General features: G+C 40.4%; 1 protein-coding gene across 2 annotated transcripts in view; it reads left to right on the forward strand.

The window, feature by feature from the left end:
* Positions 1-20177, forward strand: part of LOC122813577 (BMP/retinoic acid-inducible neural-specific protein 3-like) — a 1515308-nt gene extending 1495131 nt beyond the window's left edge. For both annotated transcript variants that reach the window (XM_044085972.1, XM_044085973.1), the window contains exon 9: positions 18743-20177. In XM_044085972.1, the coding sequence (XP_043941907.1) occupies positions 18743-19859 (1117 nt within the window). In that variant the 3' untranslated portion in view covers positions 19860-20177. The remainder of the gene's footprint in view (positions 1-18742) is intronic.
* Positions 20178-26448: the final 6271 nt, after the last annotated feature.

Genomic DNA, 26448 nt, shown 5'->3' on the forward strand with positions numbered 1-26448 from the left:
TGAAAATGCTTGTAGAGTCTAAATCAGAGACTGAGTGGAAGTTGGAGCCACCTACAACAGCAAAAAGTTGAGATCCCTCATCAAATCCTCTAAAGCTAGCTATGAAAACAGAATTGCAGCAGATAGTAAAGACAACCACAAGGCCTTCTATAGTTATGTAAAGAATCTCCACGGCAATAACCAGATTTGCTCTGACCTACTGTACAATGGTACCTCCTATACGGAGCCAACAGATATTGCCACTATACTGGGCCGACACATTCAGTGTCAACTTTACCCCTCCCCCCAAAGGACCAATCACAATACAAGTAGATTGCCAGGCACCCAGTATTACTGCTGCACAGGTTAAAACAGCACTGTCCACCGTCAAGAATACAGCTTCCATGGGACCTGACAATATCCCTGGCTCTGTTCTACATGAACTACAGAGTGAACTGGCAGCTGACCTGTGAGCCCTGTTCAATCACAGCCTCACGTCAGGTTTTGTCCCTACTGAATGGTGCACTGCTACAGTCATCCCTCTCCACAAAGGAGGAGCGACTACAGACTCTGGGAACTATTGCCTCATTAGCCTGATGAGTCTGATATGCAAAGCTATGGAACGCATCCTCATGGACCGAATAAACAAGGATATGGGGAATCTCCAAACTCTGGATCCCACACAGTTTGGTTTTGTGAAGTGTAAATCATGTCTGCTCAACTTGATCGACTTCTTTCAGTCAGTCACCAGAGCTGCGGATGAAGGCAAGGTGGTTCATACAGCCTATCTTGATACCACTCCCCACTCAGCAATCATGGAAAAACTCACTAAGCTAGGCATCAACCCTATATCACTAGGTGGGTTGCAAACTGGCTCACAGATAAAACCCACAGTGTGAAAGTAGCTGACTCCAAGTCAGGCTGCTGACCAGTCATGAGCGGAGTCCCACAGAGATCGGTCCTGCATCGTCTCATGTTTGGTATCTACTTCTCTGAAGTCCAGGCCAACACGAAGGGACTCTGGCTGACAAAGTTCACAGATGATTGCAAGTTGGGAGCTATTATTATCACCCAAAGTGATGTTGACATCCTACAGAAATGCCTCACTGAGACCAACGACCGGTGTCAGAACCATGGCCTTAAGCTCAATGCCAAAAAATGTGTTGTTATCCCCTTTGGGAAAAACCCAGTTCCCATGAATTACCACATCGATGGTAGTCCACTGAACACAGAAGGCATTATAAGAGATATGGGAACACAGGTTGACAGCAACCTCTCCTTTGACCACCACATTGCCATTGTGGTCAGAAAGTCCTTCTATGTGGCACATCTCATTACTAAGGGTTTTGCATCCAGGAAGAAAGAGGTCATTGTCTCCCTCTACTCTTCCCTCATTAGGCCAATCATCAAGTACAATGCTCCATTTGGCATGTACCTCACTAGACACCTGCAATTGGAGAGGCCGCAAAAGTACCTCACAAAGAGGATCCTAGGCCTTAAATACTTGTCCTATATGGATAGACTAAAAAATCTTCAACTATTCTCTGTCTCATTTCGCCTACATAGAGGTGATCTCTGCTTGACTTACAAAGACATGTCTGCCCCAGCGCAGTTAGAAATTCTACATCTAAAGAAATCCCAATCCCTGTGCACCACATGCTCCAGAGACTTAAACCTCATTACCACAATCAACAGAACATACTGGAGGGACAGGTTCAGAACCCAGAGGCTGCCCATGCTCTGGAATAGACTTCCCATACATGTCAGGCAGAGTACCTCACTGGCCCTCTTCAAGAGAAATCTTGATGACTGGATGGGAAATAGAAAATTCACCCAGAGGATCACTCCAGTGGTTCTACTTGACAGAGGCAATGGGAACTAAGGTCGGGTGGCATGATGCCAGGGTAATCCTATGGGCTAGGCTTATACAGGCTCCAGGGCCATTAGCCTAGTGCACACCTATGAAACTATGAACCTATTATTTGTACTAGTACATGTAGCTGTTAACAAGAATGTACCTGCCTTGAAAAAAGTAAGTAAGGAGGATGACCTGGACTCACACCTAGTGGGTTTTGAGCATTACACTATCTTAGAGAACCAAGGCGGGAAAAACAGGGTGAAAATCAAGTCATCTCAACTGACAGCAGAGGCACTAAAAAGGTATATGATCATACAAGGAGCTGATTACACAGACTTCTGTAAGCTGAAAAATATTGTTGGCTAGGATTGTAATAACCAATGAAGTGTTAGCCATAATATTTTGTAACTGGACTTTCAGTGCTCACAAGCATGACTTAAAACATATTCTAAGGCTATGGACAGGCCGTGATAGCAAAAGCAAATTGAACATGTTTACAAATTTTGGCAGTAGACAGCATTGATATAAGAAAATGGGTATTACTGTGGGAATGCAAGAACTCTGATAAAGTAATACATTTAGTAGAACACTTGCAAATTTATGATACATTGTTTAAACCCAAATTCTATGCTTCTAAGTCTAAAGCTACACTAAGAAATGTGCCATTCTTCTGAATCAAGACACAGCAAGTTTTGTATTAACTTGTTTCTAATGTGGAGGTACGGGTCACATTGCTAAATTTTGTGCTGCTAATACTGAAGAGAATGTTAGTAGCAGAAATGCAAAAACTGAACTGAATACTACCAATTACATTTTTACCTGGGAAGTGTGATAATGGTATAGCTAGTATAAATAAGTCGCTGCTATATCATTGTGGTAGTCAAGCTAGGCAATTGTACTACATTTTAAGAGGGAAGAGTAGTACAATTGCTACTAGATTCTGGAAGTATAATTATCCTTATCAAGGGTCCCTGGTGTGCAAGCCTCACATCAGTAACAAAACTGCAGTCCTTCCAGTTTACAATAACAAAAAGGCCTGGACCAGCTAATACGAATGCCAGAATTTTGCCTATATCCTACAAACAATTATTTTGTGTCCAAAACCCATTTTTTTCTGCCGGGAGGGGATAGTTGTAAAATGTTGACTGCAGTAAATGAGTATTTTGCCTTTATGTACAAAGCAAAGTCACTGACAGTATTTTCAAAGAAAGTTAGTGAAAAAATTCATTTAAATTGGCCAGCTAATTAATTATTACTACTGCATAAAAGACACATGCCTGATAAGAGGAATTCATGAAGTTAGATTCATACTTGGATGTTCAAAAAGGGATCAACAGCAGCTTACATGAAGACCTTGGACATGTGGAGAGCAACAGTTGGGGCTTAGATGTGGATTGAACCCAGATGGATCCCCTAGTATAGAGAGCTGAAATTTGGGCATGAGTGGAGCTGCAGTCTAGAATTTTTATGACAGCCCATTTACTGAAGGGGCTCAGTGAAACTATATATAACTAATGGAGAGCATTAAAAGTTACACACCTTAGAAAGTGCTGTTATGGTCATTTCACCAAGACCAAATCACCTAAAGTTCACTTCACCTAAAACCCAATTGACCGATTCTCATTTCACCAACAGCTTACAATGCCAAATTTCAAAATACTACATTTTAAACCATAGACATGCATACCTACAACACCAGTGAATAACTCTTACCAGAACTTAAACACTACTTACTTATCCTCATAACAGAAGTTAAGACAGAAGACAATATAAAATCAAACTAGGTGGGGGGGATATGCCCCCCACAACCCCCAATGCAGGGGTTGTGCCCTCCACACCCCCTCTAACTATATATACTAACTCCAGGATCGCACTACAGTGGGGAAAAGGGCATATACATTTTACTTGCCTTACAGTACTCTACACACTGCCACTACTAAAAGTCGGTGAAATGAGAGTCGGTCAAATGAGTTTTAGGTGAAGTGAACTTTAGGTGATTTGGTCTGGGTGAAATGAAAGTCAGTCAAATGAGTTTTAGGTGACATGAAGTAGACCCATATGCATACATATATAGGTTTACTATCAAAATGTCAAGATAACTTACCTCAACAGTGAAAAGGATGAACATGGAGTGGTAGAGGCAAAACTGCACACAAAGTTCCTATCGACTGTGAAACGTTGATACAGAGAATGTGTTTGCAGTTTGGAGTGTCAGTGTTTTGAAGTGCTTCAAACTACAGTGCGGATCGGGAAAATTACCCTTTTCCTCACTGTAGTGTGATCTTGGAGTTAGAATATATAACTAGCAGGAGATGTGGGAGGGTGCAGGGTGGGGTCTTTGAAAGAATTGACATTCTAAGCAAACGGTGTGATGCTTTTTCGTTGTTACAGGTCGGGGATGTGAATGGTCGAGGTAAGTCATCTCGACATTTTGATAGTAAACTATATATATATATATATATATATATATATATATGAGAGAAAGAGAGCTATATTAAAATTTCAAACATTCAGATATTCAAGTCTAAAAAAATTGAACACAAAAGACTAATGCACAAGACATAGAAAATCAAAAAAAAAAATTAACAATATTTTATTCAGGTGGCAAGCCACCTTGCACCTCCCCAATACCCATCGCTAATTATATGTACCACCTCTGAGATCACACCACAGCATAGAAAGGGAAAAATCACACTTCCCGCTCTACAACAATCGCAGACAACCAGCATTTTTCAAAATTCTGACATTTTCATATAAAATGACTGTAGCAAATGGGTTTGCTATGTTGAACCTTCGATTAAAGGAATGGAACCTATATAGGTATATATATGTGTGCAGCTAGATAGAGAGACAGACAGAGCGACTGATAGATAAAGATATATATGGCAGCCACTTTCTATATTTTTAGTGACAGAAACAATTTCTGGAAATCAGCTTTGAAATGAAGGGACATTTTATTTACAGAGATAAACAAAAACATTCTTCCCAAAATTAGTAATAACAGAAAAAGAAACACTGACAAAAATCTGTTAGAACAAGTGCTCCTATGAAATACAAGTCACCACATAGATCCTTTCAAGGTGAAACAACCTCTGTTCAGTATATACGTTTAGTATTCCTTCCAAAGATGCCAGGAAACTTGTGGCATAAGTATCTGTTGATTTTTTCCTTTTCAGTAGGCTTTACTCAGCAGCAAATAGGAGGGGTATCTTCTCTTGGTTTCTCCTTTTTGCAGGATAACCCCGTTCTGATTTCTCTCCAGGTATCATCTACATTCTAAACTTCCAGTTTCAAGGATATTATTCAGGCGACTTTCACACATAGCTCCCTAGAGATTCTGTTACAGACCCTGCCATGATCCAGAATTTAGAATATCTATTTTCTCCAGAGACAATGGCCCTAACATAGTTCTGGAGGCAACTCTTGTCTGTTAATTGCTATGGAGGTGGTTTGGCTGCTTGTGTCAGATGGCCTGTGTGCTTCATAGTCTATACACTCTTTTATAATCAGTAGTGTGCTTCTCTGCCTAAATTATTGTTTACTTATTTATTTTTTATTTTTTGTTTGTTGACTGGGTTAGTCCCATTAGTGGCCTCTTTTCAGGGGACAAGTGAGGTGGCAGTTATACTACTAGAGGAAATTTAGGAAAGGCATTGAGAACTGCTCATACTTGTTTTGATAGGTGCCATGGTATCTTTTTACATTCAGCTGAGCTACCACCAACTCAAGCTGTTGGGACCTCAGTTTAAACTTTCACCTGAAGGATAGTACACTCAGGAATGCTGTATCATTTAACACTGTGCAATGCAGTGTCACCAGTTTGAAAATTAATACAATCACCTAGAGTGGTAATAAAACCAACAGCCTTCTGATCTTCTAGTACCAAAATTGACCAAGCTACCTATCGAGGCACTGACACTGACAATGCCACATGACCACACCTGTGCAGATCCATTGGTTCCAGACCTGCATTATAGGCTGTAGACCTGAGGCAGTTTTTCCATATTTAGATAACTGCAGTCAGGATGATGGTGGATCTTAAAGTTAAAGAGGGACAAAGCCCATCCAGGCAGTTTCCACTTGCAGTCCTTCTTTTGGTAAAACCATTGTAGAGGAGAATGGTCAGTGATAAGGACAAACTCTCCATCTAGTAAGTAGTGCTCATGTGTGTTAGGGCCCATTTTATGGTAAGGAACTCTTTATATAGCTATATAATGTTTCTCTAATAGAGTTCTCATCCCCAGCTACAGTCTGAGACAAGAGTATGCCAACACCTACTTCAGAGGCATCTGCATTTGTACTATGAATTGCTTGGAAAAAGCTGGAGCTATTTGTATTGTTTCTAAGCACTTGCTTATCTTTTAGCCATCTAAAATTGTATTTTTTGCAGCTTGCTATTTAACCTTCAGGTTAGGAATACATATACCATAATAACGAGCCACATCTAAAAAAAACTTAACATGTTTCTTTGTGGTTGACATAGGCTAGATGTGCATTGCTTCAACTTTTTCAGCATGTGGTTTCACTATCCTACAACCTACTGCAGAACAAAAATAGTTCCTGCCATGCCTAACTTGCATTTAGCAGGGTTAGCAGTCAGTCTGGCTTGATGCATGGAATTTAATACTGCTTGAATTTTAGGGAGACTGCTTTCCTTCTCTTCAGAAAATATCACTACAGCATTCAGGTTGTAGGCAGTACAGAGGGTTAAGGCTATGAGCTGTTAGCTAGCTGCTTACAGTGATGCAATGTCTGATTCTGTCAGCCTTTATGTGCTTATCATATCACCTTGAGCAAATAACTTAACTACACAGTACTTTGGGGCAATTGGGGAATACCTATAAACATATGAACCAGTTAGGCCGCTGTATATTTGATATATGACATAAGTGTTTTGTTCATTAACTTCTACAATGCTTCAGGTTCACTTACTGAAACTAAAAAACATCTGGTGTGGACAATTCCATTTTCAGTAGCATCAGAGGTTATTGGTATTCGCCAGTAGTCTTTGGTTAGGTAAAAATAGGTAGAAGCTGGGGCGAGCGTGTGTGTGCATGTGTATGTATGCAACCTTGGTTCCATGTTTACAAAGGCAGATAATATCTGCAGTCTAGTACTCTTTAAGGACTGTGCCATCCTTTTTTAATGTATGTGCTTTAGTGATGCTTCAACTATTTCTTTCAGAATTCTAGAGAGACCATCACCACCTTGATGTTTAACAACTTTTTTTTTCCATTGCACTGTTGCCCCATATTATAGCAGCTGTCATTTAAAGGAGCACAATACTTGTTATCACTTGTCTGGATGTCCATCCTCTACTATATGTTGCTATTTACCACAAGAAAAAGTATTGCTTTAATTGCCATAGTGGTATATTTTAGCAAAACTAATCCATTCCAGTTAAGTCTTCTGGTTAAAGAACGTACTGCGCTCCTGTAATGAAACCATGTTGATTTTGCTTTCTAAATATCTTTGATTGATCACAACAAATCCTGGAATAGTCTAGATAACTGCATTGCATATATTGTAGAGTATGTTGCAGCAGGTTTCTATACGATTTCTATGTTATCTGTAACATATGCAACCTGTGCAGATAAACACACAATTCTCTGGCTTGCTTATTTTTGACCTCTTCCAGCACAGGCATATTTGTTTCCTTCTGACTTTAGTCTGTTTTGGAGCCCTCTGTTCCATTCCATTACCACAGCTGTCTTGTTTTTTTTTTTTTTTTTTTATCTCTTTAGCTCAGTATAATATTGACTGCCTCATTCTCATGTCTAGTTAGCATGAACATATAAACTAAAAGTTTATTTTGCAAGTGATAATGTCTGACTGTGAGTTTATAAGCAAAACATTATTTCTGCTTTCAAAATACTAAAGGTTTCATTCTCTGATATAACTTCCAATTATTCTAAAAGTTTCCTTCTTTAAGTAAAATACTGTATTTGTTTCATTGTCTGTTATCTAGCCTTTTGCATGAATCAGTGATGGGGTATTGATGAACTTTTTATGATTTGTCAGTGCCGGCTCCACATGACCACTGGCAACTACATTTTGTTTATCTTGCACTCCTTTCTTTCAGTAGCTTGACTATTATCCCACAATTTCCCTACAGGGATGGATGACCCTCACCAGGGGAAAACTGCTTGATAGCATCCATTTCAGTAGGCCAGTTGTAGTGACCCAAGGGGGTTATTCATGGATCACTTCATATCGTAGACACTAGATAGTTTTCTTTATTGCTGGTCTTAATTCTGCCCTTGGTGGCCAGCTAGTACCTGCACTGCCTATAATACTGCACCTAATACAGATGTGCACATCACCCAAGCTTATCCCAACTCAATGTTGAGCTCTCTTTAACAGGTATGTTACCCTGCTAGTTACTGTTATTTGATGATAGCACCTGCCCACCTGTCAGGTATCATTCAAGCTGTGGGGACTAACTGACAGCTTCTCTCTGTGCTTACTTCCACTCAACCCCTCTGTTTATGCAGCACTTGTCAAGATATGCAACATGCTTCGTTGTAGTGTGGTCCCTGACTCTGTGCCAGGAAACTAGTATACATTTACTTTTTAATTCATCTTTTAGGTTCATAGGTTCATAAATGTGTACTAGGCTAATGACCTCAGGGGCCTTTTGAAGCCTAGCCATGGATCCCAAATATGTGACAAGTTATGGTGCCCTTGATAAATGTAAGCAGAGGCTTTGGAGATGAATCGTTTACAGGCTGCCTGTGTCCATTGGGTACATACGTGCCAAGCCAGGAAGAAATTTCCTGTTCCCCATGCAAGTGCCCAAGTTACATTTGAATTGAGTTAGAGAGAAACACTCCTTCACTTCGATATGCAAGCTGTTCCAGAGAAGGGGTAGTCTCTGGGATACATACATGTATGCCTCCAGCAGGTCCTTTTTATATCACAGGCAAGGTTTTAGTCTTTAGAATGAGTAATTCTGGTGCTGTTTGTTTTGCCTATATGCAGGAGGTCCATCATGGCGGGGTTCTGATAATGCTTTGTATGCCAAAAATAGAACTCCGCTCAACAGCCTATAGGAGCCAGAATACAGGGATAGAGCTTTGAGGTGGTCTGCATGGGACATGTTACTTATACTTTGTATTCTTTTATTGGGGAACCTCTATGGACATTACAATTGTTGGATATGCCTGGTTAGGTACATACCAAAGGGGGCATTGTACTCAGTGACAGGTCTGATGAATGCCAAATACAGTGAAACAATGACCTCCTTGGACCTAGATGTCATATCTTTGTTTATAAGTTGCACAACATAGAATATATACTGTAGACACATAATGGCCAAAAGTTAGATGACTGTCTATGTGTGTCCCCAAGAGTCTGACTACTGGGCCATTTCTTAGGAGTAGCTAACAGGAGTGAATGTCTTCCTGAAGAATGCTATTATGCATTTCCCGGTGTTTAGTTTTAGTCCATGGCTCTGACCCCAACTATTTGTCTGTGTCAGCCCTTCCTGGAGAGCATTTGTGTTGGTGGGGGATTATATGACTGCTCCTAATTTGCAATTATCTGCAAATTTAGTCAAATAGAGGCCCTTGGCATTGACCTTGACATGAGAGAAGAAGGAGCTGTTCCAGGACCAATCCATGAGGGATTGCTCTTGTGACTAGATTCTGTAGAGGTGGACTCCCTAGTTCTAATTTCCTGGGTCCTGTCTGTGAGCCAGTTGGCTATCCATTGGGTGATATAAGGGTTTATACATAACCTCTTGATTTTGTCAACAAAGCCCAAGTGGGTTATTGTGTCAAATAAGCACAAAAAGCCAGCACAACAAAGTCAGCATTCAATTATTCTATTCCAAAAGGGCCACAAACAGACTGGTTTTGGCTAGCAAGCCTTCTTCAGTGTGTAATACAAATCAACCCAACCCACAATTTAAATAGTGTAATCTCCTCATTAACTAATCACAGGTGTTCATTCAATCCCAGTAAAAAAGTGCAGGCAAAAAAATGATCCACTTTTTCTTTTTTGTTCAAAATGTCATGCCAACCTGATTTAGCCCTATCTTTGAACATTACACCATCCATAATAGTAAACCTAAATTGAGTTGAGGGGTGTTGTTTAGTATGTTTAGAGAGAGCATTAGAGTGTTTAGCACACCTAACATCACTCAAATTTTTAGAAATATGTAGCTTCAATGGTTGTGCAGTTTGCCCTATGTAAAATGCTTGACAGTTACAGGTCACCAAGTAAATCACCTAATCAGAGATACAGTTACCACAGACCTGTAGGTCAAAAACCCGAGATGTATTTTTGGAACTAAATTCTTTCATCTTGCTCACATGTTTACAAAAACTACAGTGATTACAAGGATAACATCTCCTCATACATTCCCCACTTAAAGTGGTTTGTTGAAATCCTATATTATCAATGGGCGGCCGCTTATAATAATTCAATCATCCACCTATAGTTCTGCCCCTCCTATATGAAAAAAAGGCATCTAGGGGGGGAGTATGTCTTTTAAAGAATCCTCTGACATCAGAATATTCCAGTGTTTATTAATAATATTGATCAAAACCAAAAATATTGCTACCATACTTTGTAACCAGCCTCAGCACAGTATTCGGAGCCGGCTTATTATCCTGATATTTCAGCAAAGAATCCCTGTCCATATTTTGAGCATACTTACTAGATTCCATAACCTATTTCTTACTATAACCCCTGTCCAGAAATCTATTGATCAATTGCTGATCGTGTGTTGAAAACATAACATCAGATGAACATATTTGTCGTCCTGTCATAAATTGAGATTTCGGAATATTCCAAATAATGTGTTTAGGATGACAACTGTCTGAATGCAACAAAGTATTAACACCAGGATGTTTCCTGTGTACCTGACTCAACAAGGTCCCATCCTGTTGTACATGTATATCAACATCCAGAAATACTATCTGTGTAGTACTATAGCTTGCCGTGAACTGTAAACCCCATTTATAATCAAGATAAGACACAAAATTCATCTAAAAACTCAACCCTCGATTACCACACCAACCAACAATCAACAAGATACCCCAGATATCCATTGATTCTAGACAGAGATTATGTGTAGGGTCATAAATAAGCTGTTCCTCCACAAAACCTATAAATAAATCTGCATATATGGGAGCAAACAATGCTCACATCGCTGTCCCTCTCAGTTGTAAATAGCACTCTTGTTGGAAATAGAACACATTTTTATTTAATACATGTTCTGTTAAACAGACTAATAATGAATTAAACCCCAGACAATATAGAAATGTTCTATCAACGCTTGCAAGCCAGCCCAATGGGGGATATTGGTGTATAGGGACATAACATCCAGAGTACACACATACCATCCCAATTCCATCTGTGTATCCTGAATAATATTTAGAAACTGTGTGGTATCTTGTATTCTGGATCTCACATGAACTAGTAAAGGTTTCAGATATTGTGTCAAGAAGGCAGATAATGGCTCCATAAGGGACCCCCTACTCAAAACTATTGGTTTACCAGGTGGTTTCTGTATATTCTTATGTGTCTTAGGCAATAGATAAAAATATTGTTTTATGGGGTCCTTAACCATAAATTGTGATTTGGCCTCCCATCTACATCTCAACCCAATACATTTCTGTTTTTTGACATACAGGGTCTATGGTGACTATATCTCTGATTGGGTGATGTACTTGGTGACCTGCAACTGTCAAGCATTTTACATAGGGCAAACTTCATGACCACTGAAGCTATGTATTTCTGAACATTTGAGTGATGTTAGATGTGCTAGACACTCTATGCTCTCTATAAACATACTAAAAACACCCCTCAGCTCAGGTTAGGTTTATTATTATTGATGGTGTAATGTCCAAGGATAGGGATAAATCAGGTTGGCATGACATTTTGAACAAAAAAAGAAAAAAATTGGATCATTTTGTTGGATGCATTTTTTCACTGGGATTGAATGAACACCTGTGATTATTTAATGAGGAAATGACACTAACTATATAAATTGTGGGATTTGGTTGATTTGTATTACATACTGAAGAAGGCTTGCTAGCTGAAACCGGTCTGTTTGTAGCCGTTTTGGAATAAAATAACTGAATGCTGACTTTGTTGTGCTGGCCTTTTTTTTTTTTTTTTTGAGTTCAACTGTTGGCTGTGCACCTTTCTGTTACTGGCATGTTGTTGGAGTTGTTGGTTATTGTGTCAAATGCCTTGGCCAGATCAGGGTAGGCAGTGTGAACCATTTTGTCTTCATTCATTGCTTTCCTGACCTTCTCAAATAAGTCCACCAGGTTGAGTAGGCATGACTTTCCTTTAACAAAACCAAATTGGGTTGATTCCAGTGTCTGGAGGTTTCTCGTGTCATTACTGATCATTTCCATGAAATTTCTTTCCATGGCTTTGGATATGAGACTAGTGAGAGTTATGTGTCTGTAGTTTCCAGGGTCTGTAGATGGCCCACCTTTGTGCAGAGAGATGATTGTTGCTGTTCTCCATTCATGAGGCACAAAGCCTGTTTGGAGGCTACAGTTTAATAGAAATTCCAGAGGGCCTGATAGGACATTTTTCATGCTATTTAAAAGACATTCTGGGATATTGTCTGGATCCACTGATGCAGTGTTCATGGTTTAGGAAGAGTATTGAAGACTTGCTCCCTAGTGATAATAGAGTTATTTTGAAGGTATTTCATGAGAAGAGGTTGAGGGGGAGGCAGGGGTAAAGTTAGAGCTGAATTCGTCAGCCCGAAGGTTTGCTATATCTTGTTGCTCAGCATAGGTGACTCCATTAACAATGAGCTCTGCACACAATTGTGTATTGCTTCTGAGGTTGTGGACATAGCTAAAGAATACCTTGTAGTTGTCCTTGGCTGGGGAGGTCAAATTTACCTCAAATCTGCCTTTGTTAGACTTTATCTTTCCTCTGAGTTGTTTGTTTAGATTGATGAGAGTACTTTTATCCTGCTGGTTGCTATTCCTCCTAAGTTTTGCCATAATTTTCTTCCCTCTATTATACAGCCTGCTGATGCTGTGATTCCACCTGGGTTAGTTCCCTACTTCTTCCTAGGGGGTATAGCTGTCTCTATGCAGCTATAAACATGCTTGTATAGGGTTTCTGTGAACAGTTTTGTGTAGGCAGCAGTGTTCTCAAGTTTCTGGGAGCTTGAAATTTTGCCAGGTTATCACTTAATAGTAGGAAGTTAGCCTTAAAGTAGTTCCTGAGCATTACAGGATTAGTGGGGGTTCCAGGTTTACTTTTACTTCAAAGGAGACCATTTTGTGGTCTGACCTTACTAGAGAAGACATTACACTAACAGATGTTCATAGGTTCATGGGTGTGTACTAGGCTAATGGCCCTGGAGCCTTTACAAGCCTAGCCCAAAAAACAATTGCCCAGGCACTGTATCACCTGATGTTAGTTCACAGTGCCCATATCCAGTAGAGCAACTGGAATGATTCCTGGAGTGAAATGTTACCCATCAACTTGTCAAGATTTCTCTTGAAGAGGGCCAGTGGTTTGCTCTGCTTGACATGAATGGGAAGCCTATTCCAGAGTATGGGCAGTTACTCTCCCATATTAATGAGGACCAGATCCAGTATGTTTGCACATCTGGTCAGCAGGAAGTTTGTTTTTACAAAATCCAAGATTGTGTGCCTGCTCGTTTGGTGTCATATAGGATTCCCAGTCGATAGTGGGATAATTAAAGTCACCCATGAACATGGTATTGGATTGGATGGAGAGTGCTTCCAATAAGTTTAAATACATTTTTTTGGTTTCCTGGGTCACAGAGGGGGACCTGTAGCTTTCAAGGAAGTGGTATGGGATTTTGCCTACAGTGATTTGAACATGAAGAAGCTCAAGTGCATTGTCCTGTTTGACCAGCCTTCAGGTATATTTATTTTTAATGTAAATTGAGACACCTCCACCTTTAGGCCCTGTCTGTGCTCTAGTTGGTCTGAATGTGTGGAAGGCATTATAGCTCTCTTCAGTTTTAAACCATGTCTCAGTGACCACAAACATGTCAGTATTCTACAGGGTAAGGAAAGCTTGTTAGGAGTGTAGTTTCTTGTTTAGATTCCTAACCTTGAGCTGTAACACCTTTACATTTTCTTGGTTTTGATTTGCTATGTCAGAGGTACTTTTAGTATGACATTGCCTAAAAAGGTACTAAGGGGAGGACAATGTTTTATTTAATATTAAAAGCATAGGAGGGAAAGCTGCAAACCATTCCTGGTAAAGCAGCATGATCTGTTGACCATCTCCTTCCATGCTGACAAATATTGTACCCCCTCAGAATTACACCAGAAACTAAGGCGATTATTAAGGTCAGTCATCTTCTTTTCATATTGTGGCATCATCCTTGGAGAAGGTAAAATGCTTCTCAATACTAAGCTCATACCACCCTGGGACATGCATTCTGAGAATTCCATGATGTATGTCTTCTTAAAGTCTAGGGAGGTACATCTTAGGTCATTTACATCCACATGGACTATGACTGAGTCATAATGGTACTTGTGGTCCAATGACCTGAGTGAGTGTGTAATGTGGCAGATACTGGCCCCTGATAAGCAACTATGACATACTCCTTACTCAGCTTGGTGAGAGGGAAATCAGTGTGTCTCATAATGATGTCTCCAGTGACCAAAATTTTGGATTGTGTGGTGGATTGCTTTATGGGCTTCAAAGTAGAGGCTCCATGAGATGTGGCTGTACGTGCTAATGTGGGTGCTGTTTTGAAAGAATGTATTCGAGGCTACTGAGGGTATTTTTGTGTGCATTTTTTCTAGGAGGTATTTGGGGTTCAGGAAGGTTACATTTAAGACACTTAAGTGCCTCAGTACATGTGGGTCTATGTGTTTGCTTTGAACCGTATGTGATGGGCACAGTATGTGTACTACTGACAACCTAATTGACAATAGGAGTGCTTTTATGTCACATCTTTGCCTTCAGTGACATTGTATAAATACATCTCTCACATACCATATCAGTTTGTTTGAGAATTATCTGGTCGTCAGTAAACATGAGGCAATTTCTATATTGCCTTAGGACACCCATATCCACCAAGCTGGTAATGGAGATAGTGTGCAAGTTCATATCCATGGCAACAGGCCATTTTTTTATTGATTAGATGGTTACAGTGAGAATATAAAGTAATGTCAGAAGTATGTGGTTTGGAACTCTGGGGGCAGTGCTTGTCTCTGAAAACTAGATGCCCTGTGTGCAAGTACTGCAAATAAGTAGGTCCTCATGATTTATGGACAAAGTCATTAGGGAGATATTCTGAAGTTAGGTTAGACAGCAGCTAATCAAGCAGTACTTACTGAAAACAAAGAATCAGTTTTGTCAAGAATGATGAAAAGAGAGGATTCACCTGACTTGCTACTACTATTGCTGTTCTTACCACAGTTTCATGATGCTGGAATACAATGCTGCTATGCTTCTTTTCTCATCAGAAGCAAAGCAGTAGCACCAATCCCAAGATGAGAAGCAGGCCACAGTCCCTTTAGTGATCAACAGTCTGATCTAGACAATGCAGGGGTTTATAGGCTTCTTGTAGCCTTTTCCTGTTACACAATTGTCCAACCTAAGTAGTTTCATGAAAACTCTAACAGGATCAATCATTTATTGTCCAGACTGTGCACCTGCATTAGCGCAGAGTGGTATTAGAGTTCTGATCTAGAGCCCTTTACATTACATCATTCATTCTCTCATTCATTCAGTGTTTATCTCAGGGGAAGAAGGCAGAGAAATTAATGCTGGACAGGGTGCCAGCCCACACACACATACGCACGCACACACACACACACACACACACACACACACACACACACACACACACACACACACACACACACACACACACACACACACACGGGTCTATATTACATTATCGAAGTTTCAAAACTTCGAATCTGATATGGTCAACACCATATAATCGAAGTTTTGAAACATCAGAAATGTAATAAAACACAACAACCTACAAAAACAAACCATTTAAATGCTCTAGAAAGGGGGGCAACCCCCTGCACCCCCCATGTGGGGTACTGTGCCCCCCCACACCCCCGATACTTAAATATACCAACTCCGAGATCGCACTACAGTGCAGAAAAAGGAAATCTTCCATTTCTGCACTGTACAGAGATCTCCATTAAAAGATTCAAAGTTTGAAGATTTCGATCATATGGTGTAGACCATATCAGATTCAAAGTTTTGAAACTTCGATCTTCTGATATAGACCCCCCCCACACACACACACACACACACACACACACACACACACACACACACACACACACACACATATGCTCACATGTATTGCATACATCAAAAGGAAATTTGGAAAATCACCAGTTTATCTACAACATGCCTGTGGGTTGTGAATTGGACATGCGGCAGCCAGCACAAACACAAGTGGACTTAGAGGGGGCAAGAAGACTTCAAATAGAAGGCAGAACTGAGTACTGTAAGACAACACCACCACTATGTGGACCTTGAGATATCTATATTTAATTATTTTCACTCCTGTCCACTCACTGTTAATGTCTTTCTAGATTATATCTATATAGTTAGCTCATTTGCTCCTCTCTCTACCCTTATTATCTAAGAAGAACCTGGCCTAATCATGCTGCAACCATGCAGGTGGGTCCTCTTTCTCTCTAGGGAGAGAAAATGACCAGTCTACCTCTTCTAAGATTTCTGGACTTTCCCCTTTCTTTATCTGCCCACACAGTGGTCTGGCAAAATCCTGCTGTAACTGTGCATGTGGGCATTCCTTCTCCTTGGAAAGAACAACCTTGTGGTCTACTACCTTTAAGACTGGCATTCCCCATTTAAGAGATATAAGGGCTGGGAGGCAGACATCAAATAAATGGCAGGGGGGGTTTGAGATGCACTGGTGGGAAATACCTAACTGGAGGATTCAAGAGTAGTGTGACCGGTATCACTGCCCCTAACTCCAGCTGAATCAGGCACCCTCAAGTTGCCATCACAACGCCAGCCTGTCAGGAACTAGATAAACATATCTTAAACCTCAATGGGCATCCTTCACTAGGGTTATCCTGAATGGTATTAGAAACCTTAGTCCGTCCACCTGGGATGGACAAGCTGATGTAAGTCACTCATTCCCACCCTGCATCACATTTCTTCTACTGCTCAAGCCACTAATCAAACTCAGGTCAACAGAGTCACAGTAAAGGCTGAGACCCTTACATTTCCTGTTCTGAAACTGTTAGTGTTTCTAACATGGGATTTCCCTTTACAGAATAACTATTCCTTGTGCTCAATATTGATATAGATATAATTTTTTTTCCAGTCTAAAAGTTCATTATCATGAAAGATTGAATTTTTTTCTTTGGGGAATGCATTTTCCCTCTAATCTGCACCACAAAATTATTCCTATTTAATTGCAACTTGGACCAATAAATTGGCAATTGGAAATTCACTCTTGGTCCGGTGCCTATATCTCTGATGGACTGAGGCTATCAGTGAATCATGCCTATATAAATTAAATCCGTTTGTCACATTTGGGTTGCACAACTAGGTTTATAAGGGCCCTAGTGGTCATTAGCCTTGTACACACCTAATGAACCTATGAATTTCCACAAAATATTGCATAACACTAGTTATATTTCATGTACTACGCAAGATGAAGTTTTTGGTATACAAACTACATTATTGTTTAAGAAAATGTTTCATACTTTTTTATCTGCTTGCCTTGGACCAATGTCATCAAACATATCTCAGCAGCATATGGTTTACTAATTGCCAAACCACATTTCCTTTTGTCTTCTGGACCATAGAATTCAGTTGTTTTTCTTTCCAAATACTTCATGCCAAGGTCATGTCTTTCAAAACTGCTATCAACATTTATGCTTCCAACATGCAGACTGATGTTTACATGTTTGCAAAATGTAATAGCTTGTACTACTTTACTAGATAACCTAAATTTGGTTTTGCTGCATAATTTCCATTTTCTCTCTCCCTTTCTCTCTCTCTCTCTCTCTCTCTATATATATATATATAGACACACTTTTTTTTTTTTTTTTGGTTACACTTGTAACCTTCGATGTTTCAAAATTCGATGTTCTGGTCTCAATGATCAGAACTTCGATGTTTTGAAATTTTGATGGTTAGAAGTGGAACCATACACACATATAGATACAGATATATATGTATATATGAATCTTTTATTCGTCTTTTAGTGGTGTGTTACTACTTTGAAGTCACTCTAAAGATGTGACAACAAAAAGAGATCAAGGAAATTCATTCCTCACTGAAACTCATTTCACAATATTACATTGAACAATTTTGTTGGTCACATTATTGGATATGTAATCTGCACTCCTCCACTGCATTTAATTCAGTTTCCCTTAATTGCTAATACAGGACATGGTGAGGCTGAACTACTGCTAAATCACTTGCCTTAGGAGGTCACATTCATAAGGATGATGAAAAGCAAGAAATGTTTTGAATATCTACATCACAGAGTACCCAATATGTGACGTAATGGAGTGCTTACTCCTTAAAAAGAATAAGTAATGGTTCTTTCTAATAATACAAAATTTAAATGTTCCATTTTGTGGTATAAAAAAAGTTCAGATATTTAATTTATAATTTGGTGGTAGCATGCATACAACCAAGAACTTAAGGTGAAATGTGCCTGACAAAGTTTTCTATATTTGAGTGTACTGAAAGGTTCAGTTTTGAACAGAAGTAAAATATACTGCTTATCTTTAATATTAAGGTTCACTGGCTTAATTTATACAAAAAATGGTAAGAATAAGGTTATCGTCTAAGCAAAATTTAATAGGATATTAATTGTTATAATAATTATTGTCTACAATTAACAGAGTGTATATATAGTGCAACACAATACTGAATCAGCATTCTGAATGAGACAATTTCTTACCTTTCCAGGTCTTGGAAGCACTGGCTGAACCGTGCCCAATCATTACTCTACTGCAGTGAAAACAACCTGTCCGGGGTGTTTTCTGAAGAAGCTCATAAATGCAGGTGCCCTTCTGGACAGGTGTCTTGTAGTGCTCGTATTCCATGCACAGTTGGTAATGGCCCTGCTTGTGTGGCATGTGCTGTAAACAATAGGACATACTGTGCAAGTTGCAACAGTGGTTACATGTTAAATGAAGGTGGATGCCAACCAGAGGTGTCTGAGGCCACAGAACACTACATCACCTTTGACAGCCAGCTGCAGGACCTCGAGGTGAAGTACCTTCTGCAGAAGCGAGACAGCAGGATAGAAGTACAGACAATTTTTATCAGCAATGACATTCGACTCAACAACTGGTTTGATCCCTCTTGGCGCAAGAGGATGCTGGTGACTCTAAAGAGCAACAAATACAAGACCAACCTGGTACACATGATGCTGGGTCTTTCTCTTCAGATTTGCCTCACAGTAAACAGCACACTGGAGCCTTCTCTGGCTGTCTATATAAACCCTTTTGGCGGCAGCCACTCAGAGAGCTGGCTTCTGCCTGTCAATGAAAACAGCTTCCCTGACTGGGAAAGGACTAAACTGGATTCCAATCATCAATGCTACAACTGGACCATGATGCTGGGGAATAGGCTGAAAACATTCTTTGAGACAGTGCATGTTTACTTAAGAAGTCGTATTATATCCAGTGATCTGGAAAGCAATGAAACATTATTTTATGAGCCCCTTGAGAAAGGAGACCCCTCCAATAATCTAGGCTACATGAGGATCAACCACATGCGAGTCTTTGGATACAGCATGCACTTTGACTCAGAAGCAATTCTTGACCTAATCATGCAGCTGGACTATCCCTATACTCAAGGATCACAGGACTCTGCTCTCTTGCAGCTTCTAGAGATTCGTGATCGGGTGAACAAACTCTCACCACCAGGTAAACATAAACTGGACCTCTTTTCTTGTTTGCTCAGCCACCGGCTCAAGTTGTCATCCAGTGTCGTGGGGAGGATCTTAGCAACACTCAAGGCTTTCAGTGCCAAATTGCCAAACTCAGTGGACTATGAAACAATAAAATTATGCAGCTAACCTAAAACATAACATGAACTAAGCTTTCCATTACAGTACACCAACAGGAATGGTCAGAGTTGCAGTGACTAAATAAAAGGATCACATTTTCTTCAGCTCAGTTTACACACTGGAATAGCAATGGGACTGGTCACTTTCACATGTAAAATGATTTCTGTGGTAACTCAGTTCAAGAAAATATGGGACTGGTCAGCTTCATGTATAAAATTGTGTTTTTATGATTAACCAAAACAAGAAAATAAAGTGGATTGCATTTGTTTATAGTTCATAAAATGAATAACTTATTCTCTGTCTTTTGGCAATAAATCTAAATGGTAATTATGTAAAAATGATTACAGAGGTATTGCACTAATATTAAGGAAGAGGATGGAAGAACCTAGCATACCATTTCATTTTACAGAGCACTTTCGTAATAGAAACAGTAGTAAAAAATGTTTCAAGCTTAATATGTAGTCATAAGTCACAAGCAAGTCATATTATCGCTTAATGAATTCCCCCTAACTGGTGTTGGAACCAAATCAATGTTCCAGTCTGAGGATACAGCAGGTACAGCAGTAAGGAGCACTCTCCACAGCTGAGACCAGTCTCAATAAGCTGATGAAGATGTCACCAATGTGTAATGCCCTTTGGCACAGTCCTAGGTAGTGCTAGGGTTTCCATCATTTTAACAGTCTACAGGAACTCCATGGCAACAGAGCCACTGGCTAGATATGTGTGTGTGACTTCATTCAGATGTATGACCACTAACAGAGCGGAGAGAGAGAGAGTGAAGAAAGTGCCGCCCTTAGTACCCTGCTCTTATTTTAATTAGTTTTAATTTGTTGGCATCACAGTAGTTATTCGCTAAGAAATAGATTCATACAGGCAATAAAGTTGAGGTATCGATTATCACACTACTGCACTAGGATCTAATCATATCATATTAATGTGACTGTATATAATAAATCAATTAAGGGAGGAGACTAAGCACTAATATAACCACTGAATTTACTGTTTACTATAGTTATATGACATGACAGTAAATTACCTTGCAGGTTTATTTAGCTATATAGTTTTTTCTACATTAGTTTATTTTCATATCACAATTCTGCTTTCCATTTTATAAGTGTTTTAAGGAAAGCAGGGTCACATAACTAAAACATATCCATGCTTTAAGCAGTGGTACCATAAACTCTAAATTCTCAAGAAAAACAAGAAGCACAACAAATATTTATTGTGCTTTTGTGTGCTGGCTTCTTGGTTATTTTGAGAAGTTGTGGTGTTAACTATGCACATTTTGGTTTGTATGTGTGAGAAGAGGTTTAACATCAGCTCTAAAGTCACTTATGTTATGTAACTGAAAGGGAATTCCACCAGTCTATACTGGTGATATATAGCATGGCATAATATACCACAAAACTGACATAGGTGATGCAACCAAAAGGAACTGTTCCTACAATCTGTGAAAATGCAGTTGTGAGACATGTTAACTGCAATGAGGAAAATCCTCATCATCAGCTAACTTGGATGTCTCTGAATCACACAAAACTACCACAAATACAGATCACTTTCCTGCAGTATTTCTCACTAGTGGCCCATGCTTTGCACAGCACTACCTATTCACTGTCCCACACGCATGCACCTATTCAAAAGCACAACACACACAGACACACACACACACACAGACACACACACACACATGCACGCACAAACATACTTCTTGTTCCTGAGATGACAGAAGGCTCCCAATGTCTCTTTATTTTTTGTCCCTGACCTCACAAATCACAGATCCTTACAGTCAGTCAATAATGCCAGATATAAGAGTTCCATACTTTTTGATCATAAACTGTACTGTCCCGGTCCCCTTCAATAAACACACCACACTGAATGAAAGTTAATGACCTTTATTAAGCTTCAATAACATTACTTTATTGAGAAATATTTTAATTTATTGATCACAACATGAACGTCCATATAACCATTTACTAGGGCAGCATAACCTCACTCACCTTAACCAGATAAGCAGCTTCCTCACCTCTGCTCACTTATTTTTACTCATCAAGCAGTGTCCTCACCTCCGCACGCTTACTTTTACTTATCAAGAAGTGTCCTCACCTCCGCACGCTTACTTTTACTTATCAAGCAGTGTCCTCACCTCCGCACGCTTACTTTTACTTATCAAGCAGTGTCCTCACCTCCGCACGCTTACTTTTACTTATCAAGCAGTGTCCTCACCTCCGCACGCTTACTTTTACTTATCAAGCAGTGTCCTCACCTCCGCACGCTTACTTTTACTTATCAAGCAGTGACCTCACCTCCGCACGCTTACTTTTACTCATCAAGCAGTGTCCTCACCTCCGCACGCTTACTTTTACTTATCAAGCAGTGTTCCATCACTCACTTTCATTCCTCATCTCATTGAATTAAACAACCAACCCCCGAAGGGGGAACAGAAGAGGGACAAACCTGTCCCTTTTCTCCACCAACCAGCCTGTCACAGGCTGTTCCCCCTCATTCACTCCAAAACCTTCAGCAAAACCTCCTAAACAAACCTAAGTGTACATTACAGAGGTCACATCAAAATTATTCAGATGTACTTCATCCTCTCTGAACCAAACTGGAGCCCTGTCATCAACATCCCAATGCCCTATCATAAAAATACCTAAAGCAGCCAGTTGCCTAACTAACCTAAGATTAACAAACTAATGAGCCCTCTCCAAAGCCCAAATAACCGTGGTGCTGCCGCCAACCACACAATACACATACCTGGATATAACTTCTTTAAAATAAACAGATCCTCTCTTATCCCAACTACCCACTGCTATTTCAGAATTGTTCCCAAATTGTGACCTGCCAAATGCACCACCAGGATTCTAAGAAGCTCAACAGCACCTGAAACAATGCCAACCCAATTGTATACCATCCAGCTTAACTGCAGCCCCCTTTTGACCCCCAGTGGATATAAATATGACCAAAATGAAATTTCCTTTCCTGGAAAATTAATTTAATACTAAGCCAGTCACCATACCCAATTATCTAATACAAGACAAGAAAGCATTTGATGACCAACAACCCACCGTCTTAATGACTTCAGTTAATCTGCCTTCCCTCGCTAAATCTGATACCCTTCCAATGTGCAATGAATAAGTGGAGAACCTCCCTCCCAGAAACCAACACCAAAAAGCTCTCCTCATCATACATACAAACTGATTATATATCATTACCTTGCCCCCTACTGATCAAAACAATGTCCTGAGGACTCCCAACATGAGATCACAGCAACCTATTAACCCAACCCACCGGACACAACCAATCATTCCTGTCCTTTCTCAATACTATCTGCCTGTCCTTCCCCAACTAATCCATTTTAGATCTACACAACCAATATGCAAGGAAGCAAAAAACTCTGAAACATCCCACCAAACTAATGACCAAAACAACTCTGACACGCTAAGAACTCCATAATACATCCATAAAGTGAACGTCAGCTGTAAAGCACAGTCCAATGAAACTCCATTTACCAATGGTAATCCCCACAACAAAACCTTCAAAACCTGTCTTGTCAATGGCCATCTGTTAGTCTTCATACTATCAACCCTACCTCACCCCTTTCAACATACAAACCACAGTTCAAGATTTAGTAAAGTCACATAACCCTGCCACCCATGCAACTATGCTAATTGCAACTAAGTCTACCTTGATGGACTGAATTGCCTTACCTTGTTCCCAAGCCTGAACCAAATACCTCACAACAATCTTTCAAACCAAAATCCTTCTTCCACAGGCAGCTGCAACACAAATTTAACACAACCTTGCAGTGCCCTTTCATAAGCCTTCCTTTTAAAAAACTGCCCAGGATTCCTGTACCAAGCATATGATCCTTCCAACCCAACCTGACGCGCACCTCATCTAGCAAACCAGCTGCTCATACCACTGCCATATTGTCTGAATGAAAATTAACCCTTTTCCCCCACAACTTCTCCTGCTAGACCTTCAACACCAACCAAATTGGAACTAACTCCAAACAGTCAACATCCCTCTTCCAATCATCCTTCCATCCTGCTGGCCAGTAAGCCACAAATCATTCTCCCTCAAAATATGACCCCATCCCAATACTTCCTGCTGCATCTGTAAACAATTGTAAATCCCCTTTAGCAACTCAATCCACCTGCCAAAAATCCGTACCATTAAAATGCTCCACAAAGACAACCACAATGCTAAATCAGCATGCACCAACTTAATAACTCTCACCCAATGATGATTGCTCCCCCCCATTCAACAAAAGGCCAAGAACCCACAAAAAGAGCAACTCGGGTGAACTACGCGACATGCATACTTCAGGAGCCCGAAGAGCTCCATGGCATCCTTAATCTGCACAATGTCCTTGGATTTTCCTACCGAATCTTTTCTCTCAAACGTGTTATCCCCTTATCTGGTAAACAAAACAAACCATGGCCTGCATCCTCTAGCAATCCCAGAAAACAATGCCTGGCATGAGCCTTCTAACTTCTGCCCACTGGAACAAGAACACCTGCATACCTTCCAATACTCCTTCAAACCCTTCACCTACTCTTAAGAAGTCATCCAGATAATGTACCACCTCCTGGCAGCCCACCTACTGCTGCCAAATAACATGGAGAGCAATGCTAAACCTCTCAAAGTAGTGCAGGCCACCAAGCATCTCATCGGCATAGCCGTGTCAAAGTAAAACTTAAACCCAACTATCCTGCCCAACAACATCCACACTTTCTGTCAAATTGGTAATAAATGAAAAACAGAGTCAATATCTACCTTCAGCAACCATGGGTCTGTAATCTCCCAATTGACCCACAGTGCATCATCCAAAGATGCATAACTGACTTAACATCATCTCCCGAAATAAAATCATACACAAAATTCCTCCTCAGGATAAGACCAATGGTGAATCAAATAAAATTCCCTGCCAATTTCCTAGGAACCAACCCCAACAAAGAAATGCATACCCACAAACTTTGAACAGATGTGACTGCAATCAACAGCTGACATTAAAAGCCCAGCATACCAATTTCCCAACCCCCACTAACTTAACCCCCCACCCTGATAATGGCTCCAAGGCTATGTACCATATACTCACATCTACATACAGTGATGGATCCACTGCCTTCCACTTCCAAAACCTCTGATGATATCACAGCCAGACATTCCCCGTCTACAGATGCTGTGTCTCACAGATCACAAAAATTAAGCCAAAAGTGGTAAGGCAAAAGGCTGTATCCTTCTCCACCTGAACAGACATGTAACAAATGAAGCATAACACCCAGTTGTCCCACATCCTTACTACAGTCTACCTATCCTCCTCTGCCCCGAGGCTGCCAAAGCCACCAAAAGTCTTTACTGTTAGCGGTTTCTGATTCCATCGGACGTTGAACCCCATTCATATAAAAAATTTCAAAATATCGACATACTCCCCCTTCCAGATCTTTCCTTTAACTAAGAGCAGTATGTGAGGTGGTCAGAAGATCCCCTACTTTCCCCAGGGCTTGTTTAGCTAACCAATCACCCGGCTGAATCCCAAAGTCCAACCTAACCTCATGCTGTTGTAACTCCACCCCACCTGTAGACAACGCTAACTCCCCATAAACAAACCTAAATCCTCCTCATTACCAAATGCCTCCTTGTGAAACTGTCCCCCTTCACTAAGAAGAGGCCCCCCGAAACCTCTGTTGTTCTTCAGCCGCATCACCTGCTTTACCCTGACCCTGACATATCTCATCCTTACCTGTCCCCACACTACTCCCAAACTGCACCAACTCTGACATGCCTATATGAGCACCTAATAGTGTACCATTACCTGTGACCTCCTTGTGCACCACTCTAATGAGCAGAGCATCCATTGCAGCAGCAGCATCCATCACTTGTCGAGTCGACTTCCCTCAGGCCACCGGCTGATGCAAACTCTGCACTACCACACCATCTGCAAAAGAAAAGACAACTGTAAATCCTCTGAAACAGAAGTCTTTTTCATCTCACACTGTGGCCACACACTAGCCTAAAGGTCAGACTTGTGACCAGCAATGAGCTCCATTACCTCTCCCAACCAAAGCAACAACCCATAATTAACCCCTCAGAAGTTATTCCTTGATCATAGTTCTTATATCTCCCTAACCCCCCCCCCCCCCCACACACACACACACACACCTGTCAAATATACAGATTTGCAGAGAGCCCAGACCTTGTCTCAAACACTTGTACTGCTGGTCACCACCTCCACAATTCCTGTTTTTTTTTCCTCATGGAGAACTGCTAGAATAATAGACGGTGTATGCATGTACATTGTATGAGGGATATGATTGGAACTTGACTGCATGTCATTGTTTGGCTGCTAGGTAGTGACTTCATTTCTCAGTCTGCATACTTTGTATAGTTTAGGAGTTTAACTGCAACCTGGATAACTGGATGGGGAACAGAAAATAAACCCCTGGGATTCCACTTGTGTCCCTGCTGGACAGTGGTATTGGGTGCTGACTTGTTGGAACATGGGCTAAATTCTTGGCTAGGCTTGTAAGGGTCTTGGGGCCAATAGCTTAGTAACTTCCTATGATCCTATTAAGTGGCATACCTCTCAAGCCTC

The sequence above is a fragment of the Protopterus annectens genome, chromosome 10.part0 (assembly GCF_019279795.1).
Source record: "Protopterus annectens isolate FY-2018-M chromosome 10.part0, PAN1.0, whole genome shotgun sequence".
In the NCBI taxonomy this organism is placed as follows: Eukaryota; Metazoa; Chordata; order Ceratodontiformes; family Protopteridae; genus Protopterus; species Protopterus annectens.